The 26,270-nt window shown below is 38.0% G+C and overlaps 1 protein-coding gene across 2 annotated transcripts in view; it reads left to right on the top strand.

Moving 5' to 3' along the window:
• IARS1 (isoleucyl-tRNA synthetase 1) overlaps positions 1-25,951 on the top strand; it is a 201,289-nt gene extending 175,338 nt beyond the window's left edge. For both annotated transcript variants that reach the window (XM_040569172.1, XM_040569173.1), the window contains exons 27-35: positions 5,391-5,565; positions 6,348-6,460; positions 6,725-6,820; positions 8,510-8,686; positions 12,189-12,300; positions 13,127-13,252; positions 18,430-18,573; positions 19,561-19,713; positions 25,325-25,951. In XM_040569172.1, coding sequence (XP_040425106.1) covers positions 5,391-5,565; positions 6,348-6,460; positions 6,725-6,820; positions 8,510-8,686; positions 12,189-12,300; positions 13,127-13,252; positions 18,430-18,573; positions 19,561-19,713; positions 25,325-25,407 — 1,179 coding nt within the window. In that variant the 3' untranslated portion in view covers positions 25,408-25,951. The remainder of the gene's footprint in view (positions 1-5,390; positions 5,566-6,347; positions 6,461-6,724; positions 6,821-8,509; positions 8,687-12,188; positions 12,301-13,126; positions 13,253-18,429; positions 18,574-19,560; positions 19,714-25,324) is intronic.
• Positions 25,952-26,270: the final 319 nt, after the last annotated feature.

Below are 26,270 nucleotides of genomic sequence, written 5' to 3'. Positions count from 1 at the left end.
ATCTCTACTTACGTGAGGAAAAAAGAAAAGAAAACAATTTTGAACAGTGGTGTAGTTGTACATCTGCACAGCTTATGAGACTTCTTTCTCTTTCCTCTCATGATAGCTTCATATATGGATAGGTGAGCCATGGGATGTATTTTTCATTATCCTCCTAAGTTTGTCCTTCTCCTGAGGTTTAAGTGCTTGTGGCAGATATACTAAAAACAGATTATTGTTGCAACTGAATTCTTTGTTCTGTTTTATCGCCAGTATACTTCGCAGCTGCTGTCATGTTAGTGTGTGGCTCCTTTGAATGGGTGAATGGACAGTAACTGGGTGGGAAATACGTTGCAGTTCAGATTGGTTCCTTTCCTTCATCTCCATCCACAATACTGAAGCTTTGAATTTGACTCTGCTGAGGAACTTACTGTCTTATTTCTGTCTTCAGGAAATTCCTTCCATAGTGTATCAACTTAAGGTCTCAGAACTGCTGGTAAAATAAAGGACTGGCAGGTTTGGCAGTCTATCTTTGGTTTGTGTTTTTCTATAATGGCTTATTGGTCTTTGACCTTCTTGTTAACTTTAATTTGTCTAAATCTGTCACTTTCCAGATCGATTGGAATATGATCGTGACAGAGTCAATTCCAGTGGCTGTACTAATGCATGCTGGTAGTATGTGAAGCATAAAGTTATGATGTTTAACACTTAATGATTTTTTTTCCTTCCGTAAGGTTATGTAACATAAATACGGAAACGTGTCTTGGAAGGTGTGAGTTACAAGTTCTTTTTTGAGTGTAATAAGTCTGGCAGTAGTGTATTATAAGGATTTCTTTCCTCATCCAGAAATGGTATGATCTCTATTGTATCCCTGTCCTTGGTAGGTTAAGGGTTCTTCCCTTTAATGTGGCTGTCTAGAGAGAGCTTTGTAACAGAAAATTGTCCCATGCTTACAATCTGATGCAACTTTTTTTGTTTCGAGTTGTCATTGTCAAGATGAAGTACTTTGTCCTGACAAGGAAAACAAAAATGTGCATCAACATGAGCAAGATCAAGTCATCATGCTTGTCTTGTGCCAGCTGATGACAGGGAATTCAATAGATGACTGAAGCAGGGGAGAGGACCTCTTAAACTCCCAATCATGTATCAGCCTAAGTATACATCTACACCAGGCTTCCAAAAATTCTTTGTGGGTAACTTAAGAGCACTGGCTAAGGGAGTCATGGCTTGTTGCATGAGATATTTTTTAGATCAATGTTATATACTTGTTCATTTTTAATTACTGTGGGACTTAAATTCTTAAGAATTGTGCACTGAAGGAATTTTGATTAAAAAAATAAATCTTAATTGATTTGCAAGTAGGATTGGTAAGGTTTTTCTGTCATGTTAGCTTATTGACTATTTCTCTTAGACTTGGCAACTGTGATGCCACTTCAGAATTACTATTACTCTTAACTATTTCAGTACCAATAACACAATTTTTGAAGTTTAGATTAGTGTCTACCACATTTTCTTCATCAGAAAACTGGAATTAAGGGTTGTACAGAATCCAGTTTTAAAGGAGATGAAGTTTGCTTACTCAAATTACTTCAAAAAGGTGGGTGGAAAAATTTGCTGTCGACTTGTACAGCTGGTAAAAGGTGACAAAAGAACCTAACAACTTGATAAATTATTGCAGAATTGGATGAATATGCAAAAGTAGGTTTCACTTAATTTGCTATTTCAAAGAAAGTTAACATATATGTTTTAGGGAGATGAATTTCAACAAACGTAAATATCTTTATGGAAGTACAAATGCATAATAAAAAATAGCACAAAGTATTTTGTATCGTAAAATTCATCAGGCTGATGCAAAAGCATGATATGTGTTTTTTTTGTACTGCATTGCAATCAATGTAGTTGTTTACCAGGACAGCTCACAGCTGTAGAGATCAATGAATATGGGCAAGTGGGTAGTATTACTTTGTTTGCAGTATTATTTGCAGTTTTGTTCATCAACCTCCTTCCATATTCAGAGCTTCAGAACCTTTGGTTACTGCCAGAGGTGTGTTTCTAGTGCCAGAGGTAATCTCTAAGAAAATTTGCACCATTTGATCTCATGCAGTTGCCGACTAAAGACATTGAAAAATACAGTTGTCAATTCTTTGAAAAATGCTGATCACTTTTTAAAAATAATAACTGTATTCTTTGATCTGTAGTCTTACTCTCATCATCAAAATATACAAAATAATTTAAATAAATGGAACTTAGTATTAGAACTGCCCAGAGTATGGAGTTGTCATGCAAAATGAACCAAGCTCACAAAATGAAATAACTGTTCAATGTGGTTGCATTTTATTCATTAGTAGCTCAAGCCTTTTACAACACTAGTTTCAGGGCTTTTCTTCTTAACTACTTCTAGTTAATGGTCTTTATCCGAGTAAATTTTATTCTGTGCACAATCAGTGTCTTGTTTGCATTGAACTTCTGTATACTCTTCAACCCTCACTTCTACATATGGCTATAATAACGTGGAGATAATTTGCTCCCCCTTCATCAAATTCAAGGTCTACCAGTACTTCATAATGTTAATAGTGTCACAGCAATACAGTAGATTGAATCAGTGAATGGGCTGAGCTAACTGACATGTAAACTGTAACAGTGTGTGTGGTCCTTCAGTATTTGGTTTCTTACAGTGTTGCATAACTAATATTTATTTTCCATGTAAGTAAAAGGCCCAGCCCAGCCTGAAGCACAGCACTGGCATTTCTTCTCTGTTCTGAGAATTGGATGCAGTTGGTAGGTGGATTGCAGGTCAGTCTGATCATGTCTGGCATGTGAAATATTGGCACAAACTGAAGGCCCTTGTACAGCACTGAGTATGTGTGAATATGCAGCTCTTCCAACTGGGAGGAGGAAGAATCAGTTGCTTCAGTTTGTGTATATGAGTGTTAGCAGGTATAGATGATTTTGATTTATTGAGAAGGTAATAATAAGCGCTATTTTAAATCAAAGCACTACAATGAGACAATTATAAAGAAATCCAAGATACAGATTTGCTTTTTTTTTTTTTTTTTTAAGAACTGTTTTAGTTTTGTAACAAATAATGTATACAGAAGAATGGTTTCCTAATCAAATTAGCATAGGATATTTGTCTTGATGGAGATGGCTTGTGTATAATTTATCTAATGAGGCCCAAAATCATATTTAAACTTGTGCAATTTTTTAGATTGCTACTCCCCGCCCCCCCGGTTGTCATTTACCAATTGTGGGCTCATTTCGATTAAAACTGAATTTCTGAAATACATAATTTTCATTAGATTTCCTAAAAGATGTATTAAATAAAATTAGATTCAGTTGTATTCGTGGCTCCTCATGCCAGTAGAACTTCCTGGGGAATTAGACTTTGAGCTCAGAGGTTGTATTTAAGAGTTACTTCTCAGTCTAAATGTCTGGCTATTTGCTAGTCCTTTCTGCTACTGTTTACTTCTGCTTCCTACAAGACTTGGAGTAGCTTGCTTGCCAAATGCACTTGCTGATTCTGTGTCATGTCAATGTGAACTCTAACAACCTTCTGGTGGAGATTTAAACACAACTCCAAGTATTCAATGCTTCAAGTATTGGGCAATCTGACAGGCAAACTCTGCAGAATTACAGTGTAATGTGCTTCAGATATGCACAGTTTTGTACCTGCAGAAGAGCTGCATGTTGGCAATTCAGACTTTCCAAGTTCTGTCCCTGGTATTTTACAACAAGGATAGAGCGAGACCATGTGAAACAGGGAATTTTGTTGTCAAGTCCTGCCTTTGTTTGTTTCATTCTTAGCCAGTTTTTTTTCCCTGCCTTGTAAGCTATCTTGAAGATCCAAAATAACATTGGGATACAGGGTTCTTTCATTTATAGGAGGTATACCAAGGCATTAGTTCATGGTGTAATTAGTTATGTGTGTGAAGCATTTGTTTCTTGGATAGAATGAAGTGTAGAGTTCACTGTGTGTTTTTGAATTTGACATTGTATGATGATCTGGGTGTGCAATTATGTTTTTAATGGTGATTTTAATATGTTTATATGATGAGGAAAATATTTGTAATTAAGAACATAAGAAGTGACTTAGTGGCTTAGAATAACAGCTCCTCTAGCAGTGTACGGTGTGTCCTACAATAGCAAGGGCTGTTTACAGAGCACAGATGTCTGGTTACTTCTTTCATTAGACTCATTCCAGAGTCGGCCATTTGCAGTTGTTGTATTAAAGATGTTTAAGGATAGATCTCTGCCTATTCCTTTTAATATCTTCTTGCCTGCCTGTTGTCGTGAGTGTAATTCCTTGTTGAATTTGCTGGTACACTCCTGATTTCCTCCTCCCGTGGCATTAGGTTCCAAGGGTTAACTCCTTGCCATTGATGTGTTTTACACCCATCTCCGACTTTTTTCACTGCATGCTCCGTAACTCGAGGGATCAGTTGGAGATTTGGTATATCATTTTTACATTCCTTCTCCACCTCCTTCATAACTTTCTAAACCTCAATCTTATTCCCCTTGAACATCCTTCTCTCCAAAGAGCTCCAGACATTTTGGTCTCTCCTCATATAGAAGCAACGCTGTCCTCTTAATCAGTTTTTATTCCATAAAACTCTCTCTGTAGCACCACTGTGTCACCATTCAAACATGGGGACAAAAACTGCATGTTACTCAAAATATGGGCCCACCCATGGTTCTTTGTAGTGGCAAAATGACGTCCTTGGATTTCTTCTGAAGATGACGGATGCTTATAAGCTTTTGTGGCTGCCCCTGCACACTGATCTTTGGTAGTCTTGTGCTGCAAAGCTTTGACTGTGGTTTGTCTGAGCAAGGTGTTTTTCTGTACAATAAGGACCTAGAATAAACAAAAGGAAAGAGACAAGATGGAGCAGTAACAGTTGTATGACTTAAAGCAAAGATTTTCATTATAGTTCTCTGGCTAACTGCATTTGAAAGGCGTATTTTAGTAAAATCTTTCTTGCTGAATTTTGCCAGACCGTTTTCTAGTGCCACTGCACACAGAAGTAATAGTTTTAACTTTCCAGGCAGTTGTAACAGTAAAATAAAAAAGCTTGTTGAAAATGGATCTGATCTGAGTTGAGAGCTGACTGGTGTCTGTTGATATTGGTGAAATGTCTTCCTAAAGTCTGAAGAAATGTCTTCCTAAAATGTCTTCCTAAAGGCTGAACATGAGAATAGGATCTTCTGTTGAAGAACAGTTTCAGCATTGGTTGTGTTTATTTGCTGTTGCTGTGTTGGCAAATTACTTGGTTCACAGAAGCAACCATTCAAAAAATTTGCAGCTTGGGACTTACCACTTCTAGTTCTGTGGACCCTGCTTTTCTAGACTTTCGAAGAGTTGTCAGAGATGGCTGTTCTTTAGCTTCCTTTTTCCTCTTGGTGTATTTATGCAGGAGCTTAATGTACGTCAAGTGACATTATCTACTAACAAAGATAAATACGGAGTCCGGCTGAGAGCGGAACCAGATCACATGGTGCTTGGGAAGCGCCTGAAAGGCGCATTTAAACTTGTCATGGCTGCAATCAAAGAGCTGAAGAGTGAGCAACTGGAAGAATTCCAGGAGACAGGTATATGGTATATGGTATATATACAAACTGCTAAGCCATGACAAAATTGTCCAAAAAAAAAAGAGATTTGGGATTTATCAGAAAAATCCAAGTAATTGCACTTGATTTATATATATTAATCAAACAGATGCAAAAGTATCCTTTTCTAGACTTATGGAAACTTAAAGCTTACCTCCCAGCTATCATCTATATTACAGTTCATGTTAATGAGAAGAGGGTGTATGAGTTTTTTTATTTGTTTTTTTAATCTGTTTTTGTGAATGTAGAATTGAAGTGGTAGTGTATACTAATCTTACACTGTTCACTTGTTTAAGTTCTACTGTATGTCCAAAATGGAGTAAGGAATGAGTTTTTCTGTAAGACTGAGTCAAATTTGAACTGAGTATTTGTGTAACAGCTTTTATTCTGGAAGCGTGGCTTCAATTGCAGATTTACAAGCGGGTGTGAATTTTCCAGCTATATCTGTTCAGTTAACTGCTTGAATGTGAATTTTTTGTTTAGTTGAATATGCAGGTTATTTTTAAGTTCTGTTCTGTTTCATTCAAAGGGTATACAGAAAGTCTGCGTGTGAGCTGAGTTCTGCCTGCAGAAGTGTTAGTATGAAAAATCTGAATGAGAATCTGAATGTTCAGTGTATTCTACTAGCACTTAATTGTGGTTTAACTGTACGACAATTGTAATAAATTTCATTTATTTTAAGTCTGGAATTTGCTTTCAGCTTTTTATTTATTTATTTATTTATTCTGATTGTAAGAGACACTCTTCATCTGCCTATTCTGCAGGCACCATTGTTGTAGAAGGACATGAACTTCATGAGGAAGATCTTCGTCTCATGTATACCTTTGATCAGGCTGCAGGAGGATCTGCCCAGTTTGAGGCACATTCCGATGCTCAGGTATTTTATTGTTTTTTTTCTTATTCTTTGCTTTAAGGGAAGCATTCCTCTAAAAGTGAAACAGAATTGGTGAGGTGAGAAGCTGGGGTGGTTTTTTATCAGTTAGGCTCCTGGTATGTGGTATGTTATCTTCTCAGTTTTAGAGATGTTAAAGTACTCTCTTCAACCTGGTATTTTGTGAGGAGCACAGGAAGAATGCAACTGTGAGTTAATACTAGCTTGTTTCAAGTTTGTCACCTGTTCAACTCTTCTATGAATCCTTAGGTTTTAGTTCTGCTAGATGTTACCCCAGACCAGTCCATGGTGGATGAAGGAGTTGCCCGGGAAGTGATTAACCGCATTCAGAAGCTTCGCAAAAAGGTTAGGAAGCAATGGAATACGACAATTTACTTTTAAGCTCTTCTTGGGCAATACGTAGCAGAAACTGAGGTCGTTAATTAAAATGTGAAGACCTGTATCATTTACCCCTGATCTCTTAACTTTGATCTGACATAAATGGCTTGAAATCATTTTTTTGTTTTGAATTTCCATATTTTAAGTAACTAGAGTTGAATCTTGAGCTTACTATAGAATCACAGAACCATTAAGGTTGGAAAAGACCTCCAAGATCATCTGGTCCAACCATCCCCCTACCACCACTATCACCCACTAAACCATGTCCCTAAGCACCAGGTCCATCCTTTTCCTCAAACACCCCCAGGGATGGTGACTCCACCACGTCCCTGGGCAACCTGTACCAATGCCTAAGGTTACTATATGTCATCAGTAGTGGATACACTTTTTTTTTTAGAGTCCCTGTAGTTTTTCTCCCTTCAGCCACGTAGCAGTGGTTCATTCCCAGTTAACCAGCTCTTGGGCCTGCCTTCCTCCTGCCAAGTGCTGTGATCTGTTCTGTCTCAGTCCTGGTGTGTTACATCCGCTGGACTGGTGAAAGCCAAGACTTCTGAGCTTAGGACTGCTAAAAGAAACAGACTCGCCTCTTAGCAAATCGCAGGAGGCATTTCTGGCACCAATTGACATAAATGATTCCACTCTTAATTGTTCTCATCATACATATAAGTGATGCTGTCTGACCTTTATGTTAAAGCACTTTGAACCAATGTAACTTCTCTCTACAATAATAATCTAAAAAGAGGTGTGCTCAGTGCCTCCATTTTGTGCTCAGAAAGCTGGGTAACCAGGGAGATGATTACAGGTCTAAAAAGTCTTTATGTGGAGAGGACATTAATATGTAACTCTTGACAAACAATTTTAAAAGTTTCTGAACTTGCAAGTTTTTTAAAATAAACCCTCATATTTGGAGTTTTCCTACTCAGCAAACTTGGTGGCAATGGGCTAGAGACTGTATTAATCTTCATTAAGAGCATGCATGAAAAATGACAAACATATACTAAAATAGTCACCTTCCCCTTTCACGTTTCATTGTGTGTGTATGTATATATATATATATATATATCTAAAATTACGAAGAAATGCGGCCATGAAAAGTCTTAAGTTACTGGATGATTCATATTTATTTGTAATGACTTAAGTTTGTAACTTGTTTAAATGAATATCAAAATCCTTAGTCTCGCTTATCACTGAACGTGATGCTAATATGCATTTACTCTGTCATTTTTTGATTCCCACTCCTGTTATCAAAGTAAATGACTAATAAAATTCTAGATATACAATAATTATTGTTGGGATGGCATTAGGGTACAAGTTTTTTTTTTTTTCTTCCTTGAAACCATTTTCTTACTGAAACAGAATTTTGTTAGAATTCAGTATCAGTTTTCATTTCATTAAGGGGGAGAGTTAGTAAATGAATTTGTAAATGAGATATTTTGAGGAAAGTGTGCTTTTTAGTCGGTCATTATCTTTAGAAGATAGTGCCACCATGTTTCAAGCCTCTTCCTTTCCCTTCTGACAAAATAGTTGCTTTATTCTAGTATTTTTGGGGAAACTTCAAACAAATGTCTGGTAAATACCTAATACGTTTTTTTCTTCAACAAGTATCCTTCTTTTAGGCTTGCTGTCAATTAACAGTGTATTTGGTGTGTCCTACAGCGAAATCTGGTTCCTACAGATGAGATTACAGTGTACTACAGATCATATCCAGAAGGTGACTACTTGGATACTGTTATTAAGGAACATACAGATTTCATTCTTGCAACAATAAAGGCTGCCCTAAAACCTTACCCGGTGCCTACCTCAAAAGAAGTTCTCATCCAGGAAACCACCCAAGTAAGGAGGAAAAAGCATTGACTGCATAGTTCATTTTCCTATAAGCTTTTAACTGAAACAATTGTTTTGATTGCAGATAATTTGTATGTCAGTATTTGTGGGATAAAGGGGATATTATTTCATGTTTATGAATTTCCATGTTTTTCTTTTTGGTTTAAAAAAGAAAATAGGTGGGCTCTGTTGCTTGTCTATTATGTTTGGAAACGAAGCCACTTGGGAACTGAAGTAAATATGTTAATTGCAATTTGTGTAAGCTTAAAGTACTTTAGATAGTTATTTGTATTTGGATTAGTGCGTTGTTTAGAAAGCAAAAATATCGTTGTTCTGATTTCTTTAAGTTAATACGCTTTTGTATTTAGAAATTTTCTCCTTCGAAGCTAAATTTTGCGTCTTGACTTAAGGCCAGCTTCAGTTATTAATGTTTGAGGATGCTTTGTTTTTTTTTTCTTCCTGAAGTTCAACCTTTTGTAACAATGCAGTTTTGCAGATTGGCTTATTCGTTCATCACCAGGTTTGAACTTTCCTTTGTTTTCTTTGACTGTTTCTTCTGACGTTTTAAGAATACTCTTTGGTTTTATGCAAACTCACTGTGTTCACTCATGCCTATCAGAATTATGGGTGAAACAGTTTCTTTAATCTAAATGTCATGCAAACCCAGGAAGACAAGAACTTATGATATATTAGTTCTTGCAATGTGGTTTACAAAATGGGTAGGTCTATGAGAATAGCTGAAAAGAAGGCACGCTTTGTCTGTCCTACTGACAGCATGTGTAAGGGAAACATTTTATATTAATTAAATTTTTGAAGTTGTATGGATTTGAAACAAAAGTGTGTTTGGCCTTTTTCAAAATGAGTAGTTTCATCTAGAGACAAACACAGAGGAAGAAAAACATTGTAAAAGTAGAGAATATGGTGTCTGGAAAATTTTGCTATTTCTTCTAGGTACTTACCTGATTGTGATGCTGTTGATGGACAGCTTAAATCAACACCAAATATAATTCAGAATGTAAAAGTAGCTGCAGAAATGTGTAGTGCTGGGAAACACTTGTCTGGTAGCCTACATCTGAGATTGTGTGGTTTGTTCGCTTTGTTGTTGGTCGCTACATCTTTCTGTGAAGGCTTCCATGCCTGTGCAAGTATGTCCTCTCCACCCACCTCCCCATTATTTGTCTGCTTTTTAAATCTTAATTTAGCAGATTCTAGTGCAGGAGAACATTGTGGGTAGCCAAACAAGGAGTCTGTTAGTTTTAAATAATGCTCTTTATGTAACAATGAAATCTTGCCCTGACAGAAGGTGCTGGTTATTAGGGGATATAATTGATAGCTGTTGCCTGGATATCAGCAAAAACAGACATCCATTTAGATTTTGGAATGATGAGCAGTATGTAAACCAGAGAGGTCTGTGGATCAGAATACACATTTGCACAAATACTGGATTGCTGAGTGGGGAAAACCTGCAGAATTTTACCTGAAGTAACACACTTCTGTGTGGCTGTTGCAATTGGTGAGTAGGTTTATGGACAGGTGATGGTCATCTTGCGGTGGCCATAGAGCTGAGAGTTCCTGCCTGCTAGCTTAAAGTCTTGGGCTTGTTTTTTGTTTTCTTGCTTTTCCCCCAAACAAGAACATGAGCTGTGACTCACTGCCAGTTCTGCATACCGAAGTTAAGCACTATATCTGAAGTAAAGATGAACTTTGCAAGTAAATTCCCATTTGTTTTTAGTATAGGTTAAGGAGTCTCAATTACCACAAAGTACCTCCCTGCAGAGTTCAGCTGTGGTCTTTGCCAGGTGGGGAGCTTTCTGCACCTTTAAATGGCTGTGTTTACAGACTTGATGGGCTTCTGACTTATTAGTCAGATATTTAGTATTTAAAAGAGAGGTTGCAGGCAGAAACAGATGACTGGGGTTTTAGTGCAGCTGTGAATTTTTCCTCAGAAGTCTTGCTTTCCGGGACTGTAGAGGTTGATTGCTCAGGGCAGATGTTTCATGCTCTGTTCTCTGTTCTGCTGCGACTAGCTTGTCACAGCAACAGCAGTGAATAAAAATACCTGAAATGAAAAAGCTTTTCTAAAGAAGTTCTTTCAGGGTAGAAGTTTGGCCCTTTGTGGAGAGTTAAAATAGCTGCAGCAATGTGCAGTGGATTTGCAGGTCAGTGCATCAGACCCAACCATGCTTGGTGGGTTTTCTTGGTCATACCTGCACACGCATTTTGTACTAGCACTTTCAGGCATAAAGGCTTTGTATTGAAACTGAATTATGTGTTGACTGTCCTCTGTTGATGGGGGTGGATAAGCAGCACTGAAGTGGAAAATGTTTTACGAGGACCATTGTGGGCGTTCAGGTACAAAAGCAGGTGCAAGGTGAAAGACCCAAGTGTGTAATGCTGCAAGTGAGTTCCTAAGTTAGAGCAGTTCTGGCAGGGCCACTGCAGTAAACCTCTAGAAGTTATTAAAAGGACTAATGGAAATCCGTGTGATGCTGAATATGTATGAAGACTAGGACAAAAATGAAAAGCAGTCTATTTATTCTGGAAGCATTTTGGTTACGTTAAAGGGTTAGTGTTTCTGTGAAAGTATCCTGGATCAATTTTATATAAAGACCGTTAATTATGAGTTCCTGTCCCATGGGCTTGCTCTGAGAGACAGCTAGAAACTTTAGCTGTTTTTTTCAGAAAATATTGGGAGGGAAAAGCAGCTTCTTGTAAAGTGATTTTTTTAGTTGCTGGTAAAAGTAGGTAAGCACAAAACAAGATATGCTGCTCCATCAGTCCATCAGTCTTTCTCTAGGTTGCAGTAGGAGCTCAGCGCTGAGTGGCATTTCTATGTTTGCACTCTAATTAAGAAAAAGGTTTTAAATAGCAACATACTACCAGTTGTTTATCTAAGTGACTTCTGAATGACACCTGTTTCATTATGTATTTAAACTTAGGTGATCACTTAGAGTGCTGTTCTCATGAAAATTGGTATAAGTTCAGGAGGAATATCAACCTGTACTTAGTTCAGGAAGAGAACTGGGCTTGAGAAAACATGGTCTTAACAAAGCTATGGTTTAAGGCCTGTAAAAAATGCATTTGTTTCTGCAGTAGACTTAATATCAGGACAACTTGTAGCCCTGGCTGTTGTCTGTAGCCAGTGCAGGCAGATGAAAGTTTCAGCAGACAACTTGAGAGCAGCATCCTGTGTTCAGATACTCTGAATTACCTCTGGAAGAGCCTTCATCATTTAAGTATATTCATTTTGGGGGTAGATTTTGAGAGACTACAGTCACACTGAGGCAGTTTATTCTACTCTTTTTTTCACGCGTTAAAGGCTGATTCATCTTTAATTTAAATTAAAGATAAATTCATATTTGGAGCACTGTTTCTGAAGGAAGAAGTGGCAAAATCTACTGTTTTATTAAAATATGAGTGATGTTTAGTATAAAAAAGACAAAAATATTAATGACGTTTGAAGAAAAAAAATCAGTAAAACAATATGTAAGCAATGTATGTATTTTTTTAGCTGAAGGGATCAGAACTACAGCTTACACTTGTCAGAGGTGGTGTGTGCCAGTGTGTTGGTCCAGCCTGTGCCTATGTCAACCTCAAAGTTTGTGCTAATGGGACAGAGCAAGGTAGGAATGTACCCGTTTTGATTTGTCTGTGGTGGTGTGTTAAAAGACTGTTCAGAAAACGGAGTGAGGAATGTTGATGCCAAGAAGTTGTTTGAAGGATGCTCCCTTTCAAAGCAGCTTTAAATAGCTCTTCAAAATAAGTTTATTAAAAGAAAAAAAAAGTCATATGTTAAACTTGTGTGTATTCACCCAGGCTCAGAGTATGTCCCTTGAGAATTTTGAATTCTTTATGTAGTAATATGTAGGAGATGCCTTTCTGTGGACCAGATACTATTTTTGGAAAAAAAAAAAAAAAATGCTAAGTATAGAACTGAAAAGAATACTTAAACTAGAGAATAAACTTTTGGATAGTCAAAAGTATATTATACAAGTCAGTATAGTGATATTATTAAAAGTATTACAAGGTTGAGTTATATATTAAAATGAGAACAAACTAAATGTACTCTGGAATTTTTTTCTTAAATTTGTTTACAATTTTTTGTCAGTGCAATTATGCTTTATAACATGTTTGTATTAATGAAGATAACCTGGCGAACATCTTGGCGTACAGTCTGCCACTTTTTAATCAGTGTAATACTGGATTATAATTCAGCAACAATAACTTTGTTAATAAAAACAAATATAACTCTAAATCTGCAATACATTTGAGTCAGTTTTCCTGTTTTCTTCTCTCTTTCCCTCTTTCTACAAAAATTCTGGAGTTGTAGAGTTGTCAGTTTTAAATTAGCGTAGTAATTTGCTGGAAGTCATTAGAAAAACTCATTAGAAAATCATTGAAATTCATGTTTTTCCAAACTGTATCTTAATTTCATAATTTCTGTTTTAGATGGTGTGTTGCTGTTGGAAAATCCAAAAGGAGATAATACCTTGAACTTCACTGGACTTGTAGATGCTGTCTCCTGCATTTTTGGTCTTAAAAATTCAAAACTGACAGTTTTTAATGGAAAAACAGGTAAATAGAGTATGACAAGGAAAATTGAGTCTTCCTAGCAGCAGCTAGGAGTTATTTACTGTACAATTTACACACACACACACACACACACACACACACATATATATATATATATATATATACATATATACACACACAAAAAATTGACAGGAAAATGCTCAAGGAAATATTCTGCTTTATAATACTTAACTTATGAGACTGTGTTTATAGTCACATTAGAATGTTTCCAAAATCTGCTGCTAAAATGATGCTTATCTCTTCTGTTAACCTATTTCTTTAGCAGCTTTCATCAGGATAAAATCTGATTTATTTCATAAGATGTCTCTATCGGGTCCAGGCTATGCTATATGTTGATGGCAAGCTGTCATCAACTTTTGCATGATTTCATTTTTTTCCCAATGCCTCAGTGGGCAGGGTGAGAACTTAAACTGAATGCAAAGTGTACCTATGTATAGAGAAAAAAATCATTCTATTTTTCACCCTAGAGAAAGCTGAGATCTCTGCATTTTTTTTCTTTTTAGGAAAATCTATTGAATATTTTTGCAGCTTGAACTTTACCTCTGTTAAGGCATGAGAATATAAAGCATTTTCTATGGATTATATTTAGAGTTGCAGGTTATATCATAGTTCAGTTCATTACAAAGATAAAATAGTGACAGAGAAACATTATGAAAGATGTTGCAATTACTGACTCTGAGATCCTACCAGCAAGCTGGCATTCTCTTCTCTGAGATGAAGATGCTGTTTTATTATTACATCATATGTAATATTCCAGTACATCAGAAAAAGTGACATCTTAAAAATCAGCACACCGAGAACAAAATAATATTAACCAAATGTTTTAGTGAATGAATGCAGAATGCAGAGTACTTGAAGTGTCTGTGCTGTGGTACAACTTCAGATAGGTTTCGACAGTAGCAGTAAATCCTTTTTATGTTCTTAGGGTTATTTACAGGGACATCTTGGAGTTCAAACTTCATTTGTTTGTTTCCACACCATTAACAACGTAAAGTCTAAGATGAGTGACAAAGAAATGATAAAATACCACAAAAATTGAAGTCTGATGGCTGTAGAAACCTTTGCTAGTGTGTTTTCACAGAAGTACTACTGAAGCAACATGTAAGAGGAGATATTTTAATTGGCTTTTGCAAAAGGCTGTTTTGGGTTGCATGCAGGACTGCTGTGGATCACCAGTTTGTCTGCCAGTGATACCAGTAGGGGAATAGTCTTACCTGAGTCTATAATGTCAACATGAACAGCTCTAGTTTTGTGACTTGTAATTTCCTGAATGTATGTTGGCAAGAATGTTTTGGGCCTTTTCATGTCGTAACTTTCTCTGATGTAATCCACTTAGCTTAATGTGGTAAAAGCTCTTTCCAAGTTGTGCTCACTTGACCTACATGGTTTCTCATATGAAATGTTCGTTCTTTGCTTTCAGTTATGGATGATATACAGGAAACTTTGGGTCCCTCAGAATCTTTATCAGGTTTGTTTTAAAGGAGGAAATGGCATTCCTTTAAATCATTTTCCAAACAGCAGTGATACACTTCATAGCAGTACATGCCTACAGGGATGGATGTGTACTAGTATGGTTCATTAACCATCGTGGATATTAAGACATGACCTGCAAAGGCCAAGAAGAGTTGGGAAATTCTCACCTCATTGAGATGATAAGCTGTTTGGATCCTTATTTAGTTTACCCCTCCCTCAAATGCTTTTTTCTGCTGTAGTGGTAAAGAGTTCATTTCTTTCCTTTCCGTGTCGCTTTTTCTGTTTGGATTTGAACTTTCCAGCTGGGCATGCTGATTTTAATCTTTTACTCTTTGTAAGTGGTCAGGGCAAAGAGGGTGTTCTCCCTGTCGATTTGTTAATGACATGGAAATTCCCTTGGAAAGATCAGATTATCAAATTTACTTTGGCAGAGAATTTGAACAAGTATTGATGAGCAGAAGATGTTCCCAACGGAGCCAGGGCTGAATGCAAGCACTTAAAAAGAAAATAGCTCTTAGCTCTGTTCTCTAACTTCCCTGCAACTCTTGGTGTCTGGTTCAATTCAGGTGCAATCCCTTGGCTTTATCCACCCAGCCTTTGCTTGGGTAACGTTAGGCGAGGCCTCGCCACAGGCCCAGGGGCTCCTTAGGTAAGGCAAGGAGCTGGTATCGGCCACTCTCTGAGAGGAGTTGCAAAGGAAAGGTCGTGCACTCTGGACGAATTGTTGCTGAATTGGTCCCACATGTGTTAATAAAATTGTGACCCAGTAAAACCATATTTCTGGCTGCTTGTTTTCCTTCCTGTGGTTTCTAGGCCCCTCCACTTTACTTGCAGTAGTTTATTATCTTGTTTTCTAATTGTAATGAAGATTTACTTAAGGTTGCATAATGATATAAAATCAGGCTGTTCTTGTATTAAGGCAGGCTAAAATATGTCAAGGCCCTCTTTCTCAGTAGAACATTGAAATAATGGGATAAACATTTCCTCCCCAGCAGTGAATTGATGTATTTTGAGTAGCTGCACAAACACCGAGCAAGGTTCTGGGATTTGTAATGGTCTTCAGAAACAAGAACAGAATTCGTCTTATTTTACTTTTTTTTTTCTGTTTGTCATTTAAAGGAAAGAGGGTGGGCTCAAATTAGATCATAAGAATAGTTGTCTGTGACTTTATTTTTGCTCTAGATAGCTGAAAACTTTATACACTTCTTACTGTGAACACTTTCTGAGTTGCACTCAGCTTTCAAGGAAGTAGCCCATATTGAAAAAGACCTTTTTAAGACAAATCTGTTTTTCTTAGACTAGATGAACCCATAAATCATTTAGGGTTTAAAAGAAGGCAGGGAGGGGAGAAGGGAGAGGGTGGAACTGAGATACAATTTCCCCAGAAAACCTTTTAGTCAATGTCTTATTCTGTCTTTATGATTTTCAGATGGCTAACTATTTTTTGTTTCTTATCATTGTTTTTGAACATGAGTTCAATAAGATTTTTTTATTATTATTTTGAATTTTTAAAAGGCCATGAAGGCCCTAAGGTACCTTAGCAGACAGCATTACCACTTAAATCTCAGCTGCAGGGAGAACTGCCTTTAAAAGAAATTTTAATATTGATGAGCGCTTTTCAACATCTGCTTCCTTTCAAGAGTATCATAATATATGAAGAAATGATCCACTTGACTCGTTTACTAGTTATTCGAGTCATATGAACTGAGTCTATTGATAGCACTGTCCATGGGATCTTCCTTGTGAAAATGGCAGTGGTCCTGTAATGCAAAATGCTCGACGTGTTAAATGTGCAAATTGCACTGACCACTGTTTGTGCCCTGTTGACCTGCATAGACCTGCACAGATCGTGGCCCCTGTGTAATGTTGGTGAGCTGTGAGTTACTGGGCGTATTGCTCCGTAAAGCTCCCTGCTCGCTGGTGTGGTCTCACAGCTATTGCCTAGTAATTGCAAGTAAATGGTAAGCAGTGCCGTGCTGTTTTAGTTATGCTAGGAAAAAACTCTGCTGACTCCTTTTCTTGTTACTTACCCTTCACTTGTTAGTTGTTTTTTCTTGCTTTCTTGTAAGTAAAACCAAAAGCAAAGCTCCTCCTGGGCCTGCTCCTTGAGGACTTGTTAGTGTTAGGTCAGAGGTTGGACTAGGTGATCTTGGAGGTCTCTTCCAACCTAGTTGATTCTGTGATTCTGCTCCTCAGACAAACCCGGAAAGTGTTCAGTTAGCTGGCAGATGACCACTATCTTACAATACATCCATTACCTCATTTGTAGAAATTCAATTTTAGATGCAGCAATGAAGTTTTTCCTTTTTCTTTAAAGCTTTATACATTTTTTTTAAAAAGATTTTCAAAGGCTAGGGATTTTTGTGCTGTTAGAACAGAACGCTGAGATTTCTTTATAATATATTTCATAATGTGTAGACACTGCAAAACCTGAGATTTCTTAAGTCAAAATTCTTTCTTAGATGCAGTCTGAGGATAGAAATGGTAAATGTTCTTTTTTTCCTTCTCTACAGCAGTTTCATAAACCTTCCACATTGCATTGTGCTTTGTTCTCTGGCAGCTGGCATAATTCTGAGAGCATATAGCCTGTGATCATGCTTTACCTCTTTTTTTCACTTTTAAACTTATAAACTTCCTTTTTTTTTTTTAAAGCAATTTCTCCCTCTTTCAAATTCATTTAGAGGAACTGATGGAAAAAAGCTTTGTAAACCGTAGGCTCTGTGACATGCAAACAGTACTGATAGGGAAAGAAAACCTGTTGGAAGGAGATGACACGTGCTTGCTCTGTATACACTGTGCAATTTTTGCAAGATAGTACATTCATTAATTCTTCCTAGATTTGGTCTTTGGAGTTCTTCTGTAGCTGCAATAAAGAGGGATGTTCTTTCTCTTCAATGTTGAGCCTGTCAGCAGGTTGTTGGTGGTGATGTTTTATCTCTCTGGTAGACAGGCAGCTAGCTGTTCGTGTAGGTAGTGCGGGATGAAGGCTCACATACCTGATTTGTTTTTCATCTGAGTGCTTCCAAGGTGCTGGTATTGCGTCTTAAATCCTTTTAAGAAAAAAATAAGATGCAAGTCCTGTTTTGTGTCTGATGTCCACCAATTTCTAAATATGCATGGCTGGAGTTATCTGCTGAATCATCAGCTGTTGTTGGCATTAAATGCAAATATCAATGCAAAGGATGTTATTCGTGATCTAACCAGCTACTACTGGTTGTACACTTACTGTTATCTGAAGTTTAATGTGGGAATTGTCCCAGCATTGCGTGGTAACACAAATCCAGCCCTGCTTCAGCTACTGAAGTTCTACTACTCAGGGTAGAGGCAAAGATCATAGGTCTTAATGTAATGAGAAAGAAATGGTTGGCTTAAGTGAGTAACTTCTTGCTTAAGTTATTTATAAGTAATCGTGTCATGTATTTATGTGCATAAAAAGTGGGATGTAGGAACTGATTTCCATAGCAGATTAGGTACTCTGCATACTCTGCATTATTAAGAAATACGCCCCCCCCCCCCCCCTCCCGCATAAATTCTACTTGTCAAACGGGAGAAATACTCTTTCTCGAGCAAGCAATTGCAAACACTTCCACAGCAGAATCAGTTAGAACGACTCTGTCAGCTAACTGAGCAGGAGCTGGACCTTGGCTTCCCTGTAATGGCCTGACTGGTCTCATTTTCTTTTTCAGAACTGATAAATAAAACTGACTTGCTTACTCTCAGTGGAAAGACTCTACATGTGACAACAGGGTCAGCACCTGCTGTGACCAACTCTCCTGATGCTCTTCTCTGCCAGTATATCAACTTGCAGTTAGTAAATGCAAAACCACAAGGTATGTTGGATACTTATTTCTCCTTGCTTACAGGCTGAGGTTTTTTCCGATCTAAGTTTCGGATGCCATCTCTTGATGATGAAGATATGTATGTCTGTTTTAATTTGTAGATGGTGACTTCATTTATTTTTCTTGTAGTGTGTACTTTCTAATAAACACAATGATTGTTTAGCTTTTCTTTACCTTTTCATAAAAGTGAAGAGCCAGTTTGAGATAACGAATGGCATTTAAACATGATCCCTTCAGCATTGTTTCCCTGCTTCTGACAGTCTGCTCACCTGTGCAGCTTATTTTAAAATGTTGAATCTAAAACTGACCAGAAATGAATAGGAAGATGAAAGATAAGCCTGCTCTTTACCTAGGCATTGTAAACAGTCTGTAAAACATTTCTTAGTGCTATTTAAAAGCCAAAGGAATTGTATTATTAGTCTGGTCTGGAGTATAGATAAGTGCATGTAATTGTTTTCCAGCTGCTAATCTACTAGGCTGCTTCTGCTTTAAAACATTTCATTGGAAAAGTTGTGTTCTTGGTAACTCGCTCTTCATCTCAGATTCTTTCTGGACTGCTCATCCACGTGGATTCCTACAGACACTACTGGGAACCTACCTGGGGCAAAAAATGTGTTTTTAATTGGGGTTTTGATCATCAGAATCTGTTTTGGGAGTTTCCGTAGTTGTTAGTGGTTTGTGTGTCCTGCTGAAATACTTCATGTTTCCCAGTTTCCAGGTCCTCCTTTTGATAATGGTAAAGAATTCTACAACGTTTTCTTTTGTTTGTCAAGCTGTTAATAATCACTTACACTTATGAGTTTATAGTTTATAAACTTATTTAGTGATTATTTGTAGGTAAGCTGGTATGGCTAATTCTGAAGCACTATAAAGAAATGGTGATGAACTATAAGAATAAATCCTAAATTTCAATTTAACAAGATAAATGGAGTAATATCATTCCTTATCAATAGTTATGTAACTCTTTATCTTGTTTAGAATGTCAGAAAGGAACAATGGGAACTCTTCTAATGGAAAACCCTGTTGGTCAGAATGGATTAACGTACCGAGGTCTTCTATACGAAACAGCAAAAGTTTTTGGGCTCAGAAGCAGGAGGCTAAAATTGTTCCTGGATGAAGCACAAACTCAGGGTAAGCACAAACGTTTCATTTGCTTGTTCAAGGATACTTGGAAGTTTTTTGTTGAGGAGCAGCCAGTATAACCCTGTAACTGAGGCCTAGTTTAATTACTAAATGCATTCTATTTACACATTGAATTACTTGGCAAAATTAGAAGCCAACAATCTATTTAAAAAAATTCTTTGAGCACGTAAATATATTAGCAAGTTCAAAGTTTTAATGTATTTCCCTTATGAAATGTCCAACACCAAGGTTTTTTTGCAAGTTTCTTCCTTTTGAAATAGAAAAGTCAGACAGAAATGGAGCTGGTGGTTACATGCTGCTGTGACTCAGAGTGAATCTCTTTCTAGAAGTGAGTCTAAAGTGCGAATATTTTAAGAACCTTTTCAAATTCTTCCTGTAATACTCAAGTTGCAGATTTTTTCTTCCTTCTGGAGAAAAGGGTCAGGGGAGTATATCAGGTCTATTTCAGAGTAGTTTGAGTAGGTCAGACTTGGTTGAGTATGGCAGCAACATTTCATTTGGAGTACTTGGGAAGTAGGAAGCTTTCATGACAATCACATACCTCAAGTGCTAAAGAATCTTTGAAAAACACAGTCAGAGGGGGAGGCTTAGAACTTTCTAATTCATGACCTGTAGCGCTAAAAAGGTGGACATGAGAAGGATATGGAACTATATTTGACAGGAAGAATGGATTGGAAACTACATAGTAAAAGCAAATAAACAGAACCAGGTATTTCTCATATACTCAGGAAAATGCAACTTTGAGTGAAATCATGTAAAGGATTCTGTCTCCCTTTTATCTTACCGGCATGATTTACAAGCTGCTTGGGAGGGTGTGGTGGTTTTATTCAGCAGGGCAGCTGATCTCCACCGCAACTGCTCTCTCACTCTCCCTCCTCAAAGGGAAAGGGGGAGAAAATATGATGAAAAGTCCTCAAGGGTTGAGATAAGGACAAGGAGATCACTCAATTACCATGGGCAAAACAGATCCAGCATAGGGAGATTAATGTAACTTATTACCTATTACTAACAAGGTAGAGCAGTGAGAAACTCAAACTAAAAACACCTTCCTCCCTTCCACCCGCTTCTACGTCCTCCCCCTGAGCGGCACAGACGAGCAGGGAATGGGGGCAGCAGTCAGTCCATGACACTGTGTCTGCGCTGCTATTTCACGGTCTCTCTCTGCCCCTGCTCCCCGTGGGGTCCCTCCCATGGGATGCCATCCTTCCCGAACTGAGCCCGCGGGGGCTGCCCACAGGCAGCAGCTCTTCAAGACCTGCTCCCACACGGCTCCGTACCACGGGGTCCATCCCCCAGGAGGAAACTGCTCCAGCACGGGTCCCCCACGGGCGGCAGCTCCCCCCTAGATCCCCTGCTCCTGCGTGGGCTCCTCTCCACGGGCTGCAGCTCCAGTCCGGGGCCTGCTCCTGCGGGGGCTCTCCATGGGCCGCAGCCTCCTCCAGGCCACATCCACCTGCTCCACCGGGGGCTCCTCCATGGGCTGCAGCGTGGAGATCTGCTCCGTGTGGGACCCATGGGCTGCAGGGGGACAGCCTGCTCCACCAGGGGCCTCTCCACAGGCCGCAGGGGAACTGCTGCTGCGTGCCTGGAGCACCTCCTGCTGCACTCATGTTAGGGGCTGCAGGGCTGCTTCTCACTCCTCGCTCTCCCAGCTGCTGTTATGCAGCAGGTTTTTTTCCTTTTCTTAAATCTGCTCTCACAGAGGCACAAATGACCTTGCTTACTGGCTCGGCTCTGGCCAGTGGCAGGTCCCTTCGGAGCCAGCTGAAACTGGCCCTTGTCTGACATGAGGCAGCTGCTGGATTCTCCTCACAGAGGCCATCCCTGCAGCCCCTGGCTACCAAAACCTTGCCACGGAAACCCAGTACAGAGAGAGAGATCACACACAACCTAATGACATCAGGTTACCTACCCGGAAGTTAACCATCCTGTTTAAACTAGTTTCCAAATCTTTCGAATGGGTTGAGCTTCCTCCTGAGGTACCTGTCAGCTGCTGTAGGAGTGCAGCCCTCCAGTGTAGCTGCCTTAAAACTAGGGTTAATCCTCAGATGGGTTGCAGAGATTAAAATTAGCATAAGTAGGGTGTGTTTTGTTGTTTTTATTGGAGGGTTGTTTTGTTTTTTTATTTCATGTGACCTGAACTCCGCTTATTCAAAAGCCATTTTGTAAGTATAGTGAATCTCAAATGTTGATGAAACTTTCTAGTGATAGTTTGAACTAACGCTCAGAAGAACATGCTGAATGAGGTTAATGAACAGAAGTGTAGAGCAGAGTTTAGAAACAGCACAAGGTGTAAGAACTAAGTATATCAACCACACTTCGGTTGCATAAACAAAAAAGGTATTTATTTGTACAACTTTGCTGACTAGGAATGTAGCCATTCAGGAGTTATTGATGTTATACTTGCTTCTTGATTTTTAGTTTCTATCACTGTTAGGGGGCAAACAGGTTCACGGTGGCATATGATTTAGTTAAGCTGCTGAAATAAGTATTGTATAAAAGTTTCTAGCTTTTAAAGTGTGCAGTAACTGACAAAACAGAACAATATATAGTCATTAAGTATCAGTTGAAGTAAGGATTTTTAAAATGCCTTTACCTAAAAGGGAAATCAACAGAATCACTGTAGCATATTTGTAGTATGAATTCTCCAGAACTATTTAAGCTTTAAATAGTGTATAAACTGATAATTCATGATGATGTGAAAGATTGTTTTTCTTAAGTCTTCAAAGGCCAAAATACCTCGTTTGGTCATTTTGAGGCTCAGAAGATAGAGAAAATGACCTCGTTTGGTCATTTTGAGGCTCAGAAGATAGAGGACTTGGTCCTGGAGATTTATTTTTGTAGCTAACACATGCTTATGCAATAGAGTTATGTTTCTGTTGTCTTAGGTTTAACTCACCATGAAGATTTTTTCATAGTTTTCTTTATGGTATAAATACTGAAGTGGCCATACTTTATCTTCACATCTTTTTAACTGATAAATGCTGCATACAGAACAAATCATATTTTGATGCCCCTGGAAGATATTAGTTCAATTAATGATTGTGTGTATAGTTGCTATTTTGTAATCCCTTGTTTAGTATTTTATCAATATATTCCAAGGTCTTAGCTTCAAAACAAAAATTTGAGTCTTTTTTTGATGGTTTACTCTGAAAATAAAAGCTGGTAATAATAATAATAAAAGTTTCTATTAACCATTTGAAACATTCAATGATAATGAGCAGTGAATAGAAAGGCTGATGTCGTCTTAAAAGGGAAAAAATAATAACCACATGACAGAAAATGAGTTACCGGTTGGGCATCTGGTCTCTATTGCCCAAAAGCTTGCCAACTTTCCAGAAACAAATCTATTCCACCTTCCTTTTGGAAGACTGGAAAAACATTATTTAAATTAGAAATTCGAATAGTTTAGTTGGAAGGGACCTACACAGATCAAGTGCAACCAAATGTCAAAGTGGTGAGCATTGCTTATTCCTAAGACTGAAACACGAGTCACAGGTAGCTGGTTAGGAGATATCTGGGGTCCAGGCAATACTTCTGGCATGCTAACTTCAGTCTTCCTTCAGAGGGACTAGCACAGAAGAGCATGTTAAGTTTTGTTGTTGAGTCAAGTTTCCAATTTCTAATAGTAATTTTTCTCTTAAATACTGCTGAAAGAAGTAGCTTCATGTAATGTCTCAGTGTTCAGGGATTGGAGATTTTGGGAGATTTGTTGTCTTTCATTTTTTTCACCATGCTACTTGGCAATCATGGAGTTGAATAAATGAACAAAAAAAAAAACACATAACTTTGAGACCAAGTTCATAGTTTGGCTGCTTCTGCAGACCAGAGTAACTTCTTTACAGACTGCTGTAATATTTTCATGCAAAGGAGAGGAAGGTTAATGAGGGAATAAAGCCCTAATTGCTGAATTGGATTATACCTCTTAGCTCTGTGGATGGGTATTCAGCTGCTTGAAGCAGAGCACTGCACTGGAGGAGAACTCCTTAAAAATGGAACCATCGGAATCCATAAGGACTCTTCAATTATTTAATTGATGGCATTTGAAGTTTGATGCAGACTATATCTGCCCAGTCTAAATATGAAACACTTTTCAAGGAAAGATGGGGGCCTTAATGTTAGAAGGAAAGTACGTATTGGTACATGGAAACAAAACTTGTTGCTGCCTTTTCTAGAAACAGTTTCCACTTGGACATCACGTTACTGCAAATTAAACTGCTTTTACCTTATCTCTATGGCTGTGCTTCACAGACTTGCCTCCCCCTACCACATGCGCCATGCCTTCCTTGGTCTTTGTCAGCTGGACACGAGCCCAAGTTAGAGCAGGATGAATATCAGACATCAGTACGGTGATACAGTGCAGTACACTAGAAAATTGTTTCCACAGAAAAAATACCCAAATATCTGAATGTTATTAATCTGTCACTTGTACTAACACCAGTGCCAAAATTTAAAATTATCTTTTATTTGCTTACGTTGTCTGTAGGGATTCTAGTGTGCAGTTACACAGTAACCCCCAAATTTCTTTTGCTTTGGTTTCAGTGTATGTATTTGTAGTTACCACTTTGAAGTTTCTTACCACTTTGAAGTTTCTTAGTAAAGAGACCTCTGGTATATTTATTATTCCGATTGTTTTGAATACTGGGAGGTACAGCTCTGGAACAAAAGTATTCTGCTCTGTTATTGGTGTAGTTTGCTACAGCTGGTGGGTGTTGGGAAATACTGAGCTAGCAAGCATCTTGCTTCTTGGAAAAAATGCTCTCTGTACAGTGGTAAGAATAGTAAAAGAGGTTTCCAGTTCTCCCCTTCTCTGTAATTGTAAGGCATTGTTTCTTTAGCTGTGAGGCAGGATTACTGGGTGCATGTTTCATAAGTAATTATAAACTCTGGATCAGCCTGTTAGAAATATGCTATATCCATAAAAGGGTTGTTGGTGAGTCTTTGTCCTACTATTGTTCCAAGGTATATGCAGACACATATGAAAAGACTTAAATCATTATGGTACAGTATAAATTTCTTTAGGCATATTTTACAAGATAGCATCTGCTAAAAACTAATGTTGCTGCTACAATCCTTGCTTTACGTATACAACTCAAGTTGTATGCATCGTCTTGTACTCCTTCACAAGCATGTTGTTCCATCTCCTGTAAGTGATGGGATACGAGAGGAGGTAGATCTCTGCTCTGTCCTATATGGCTATTCTTACATAATGTTTATAAGGGACTATGGTTTTCAGTGCATTGTTCTGTGTTGTTGACTACACATTATTGCATTATAAAGCAATTTTCTGACTAGATGCTGTTCTCTGTGGATATGAAGCTGGGAGCTGTGGGCTGACATATGCTTTCAAAAAAAAATTCTACTTTGTAACCTAGAACAGTGCCTTGAACTCTTGCACTGGTGAGCATGACATGTGGCTTGTGGCAGTTCTTTAATGCACTGTGCTTTAACAGGAGGGAATTTGAGCTGAGCAGTTTCTGTCCAAGTCCCATTTCAATTGAATGAATAGAACTGTCCAAGTAAAGAAAAAATGCATTAATAGTTTCACTTCTTGGAAAGAACACTAACTGTCTTCCCCCCCCTTTTTTTTTTGGTTCAGAGATCACAAAGGACGTCTCCATGAAGAACCTGAACATGAAGACTGTATATGTTCGTGTTATACCCACCACAGCTGAATGTTGAGGATTCCACTTCTATGAATAAGACCATGTAGACTTTTTTCCACAAAAATGAATTTTAATTGGATTAGTATGCTTTTAGATTAACATCCAAGTTGTGTATGGTACTTTTAACATCTCAGATTGCACACAGGATGTTTTCTACCAGTGCATGTCTAATATGCTGCTCTTTGGTTTCAAATACAATGTATTTTCATTGTTACCTTACAATATTGTAAAAGCTGTTCAAAAAAAAAATGTCCAAACTCCTTAACCCTAGATATCTATGCAGTAATTTGCCTGAAAGAAATGGGACTAGTACCTCAGTGATGCTGTTCTCTGCCTGTCCTTTATGCAGGGGGCATCTTTGATTTTTCTAAACCATGGGTTACCTACAAGGCTCTATGATGTGTACACCATATTACAATAGCTTTGAAACTTGCTTAACTTGAATGGTTACCCAAATGTGTTCATTCATACTAGCTGGATTTTCATGAAGTGTGTGGTTGTTGATTTAAAATGCTCCTTACCTTCAGTTGTTGGAACAATAAATTTGCTTCATCTCCAAACTCGCTTCCCTGAGTTCAGAGTACTTCACTTCCCTACAATTCCCTACTTCCTACAGCACAGCATTCCATGTGGATCAGGTGAAACCTCAAGAAACTTGAAACCTGAAAATGTCCATACTGAATGCTAATGACTGGGTTGTGATACTCTTGGGTTACGGGGTTTTTATTTATTTTGGGGTGGTGGTGGTTTGTGCATTTGCTTCAGTTTCAGATTTAAAAGCAGGTTTTAGAAGAAATTTGTGTTGGGTTTTTAGTTTTTATAAAGCTCAATCCTATTTTGCCAGATGTTTTAGTGTTAACCTCTCTGTCCATCAGTGAG

This window comes from Cygnus olor, chromosome 10, assembly GCF_009769625.2.
Source record: "Cygnus olor isolate bCygOlo1 chromosome 10, bCygOlo1.pri.v2, whole genome shotgun sequence".
Taxonomy (NCBI): domain Eukaryota; kingdom Metazoa; phylum Chordata; class Aves; order Anseriformes; family Anatidae; genus Cygnus; species Cygnus olor.
Note: the sequence above shows the minus strand (reverse complement) of the source record. Positions and strands in the feature narration are given on the sequence as shown.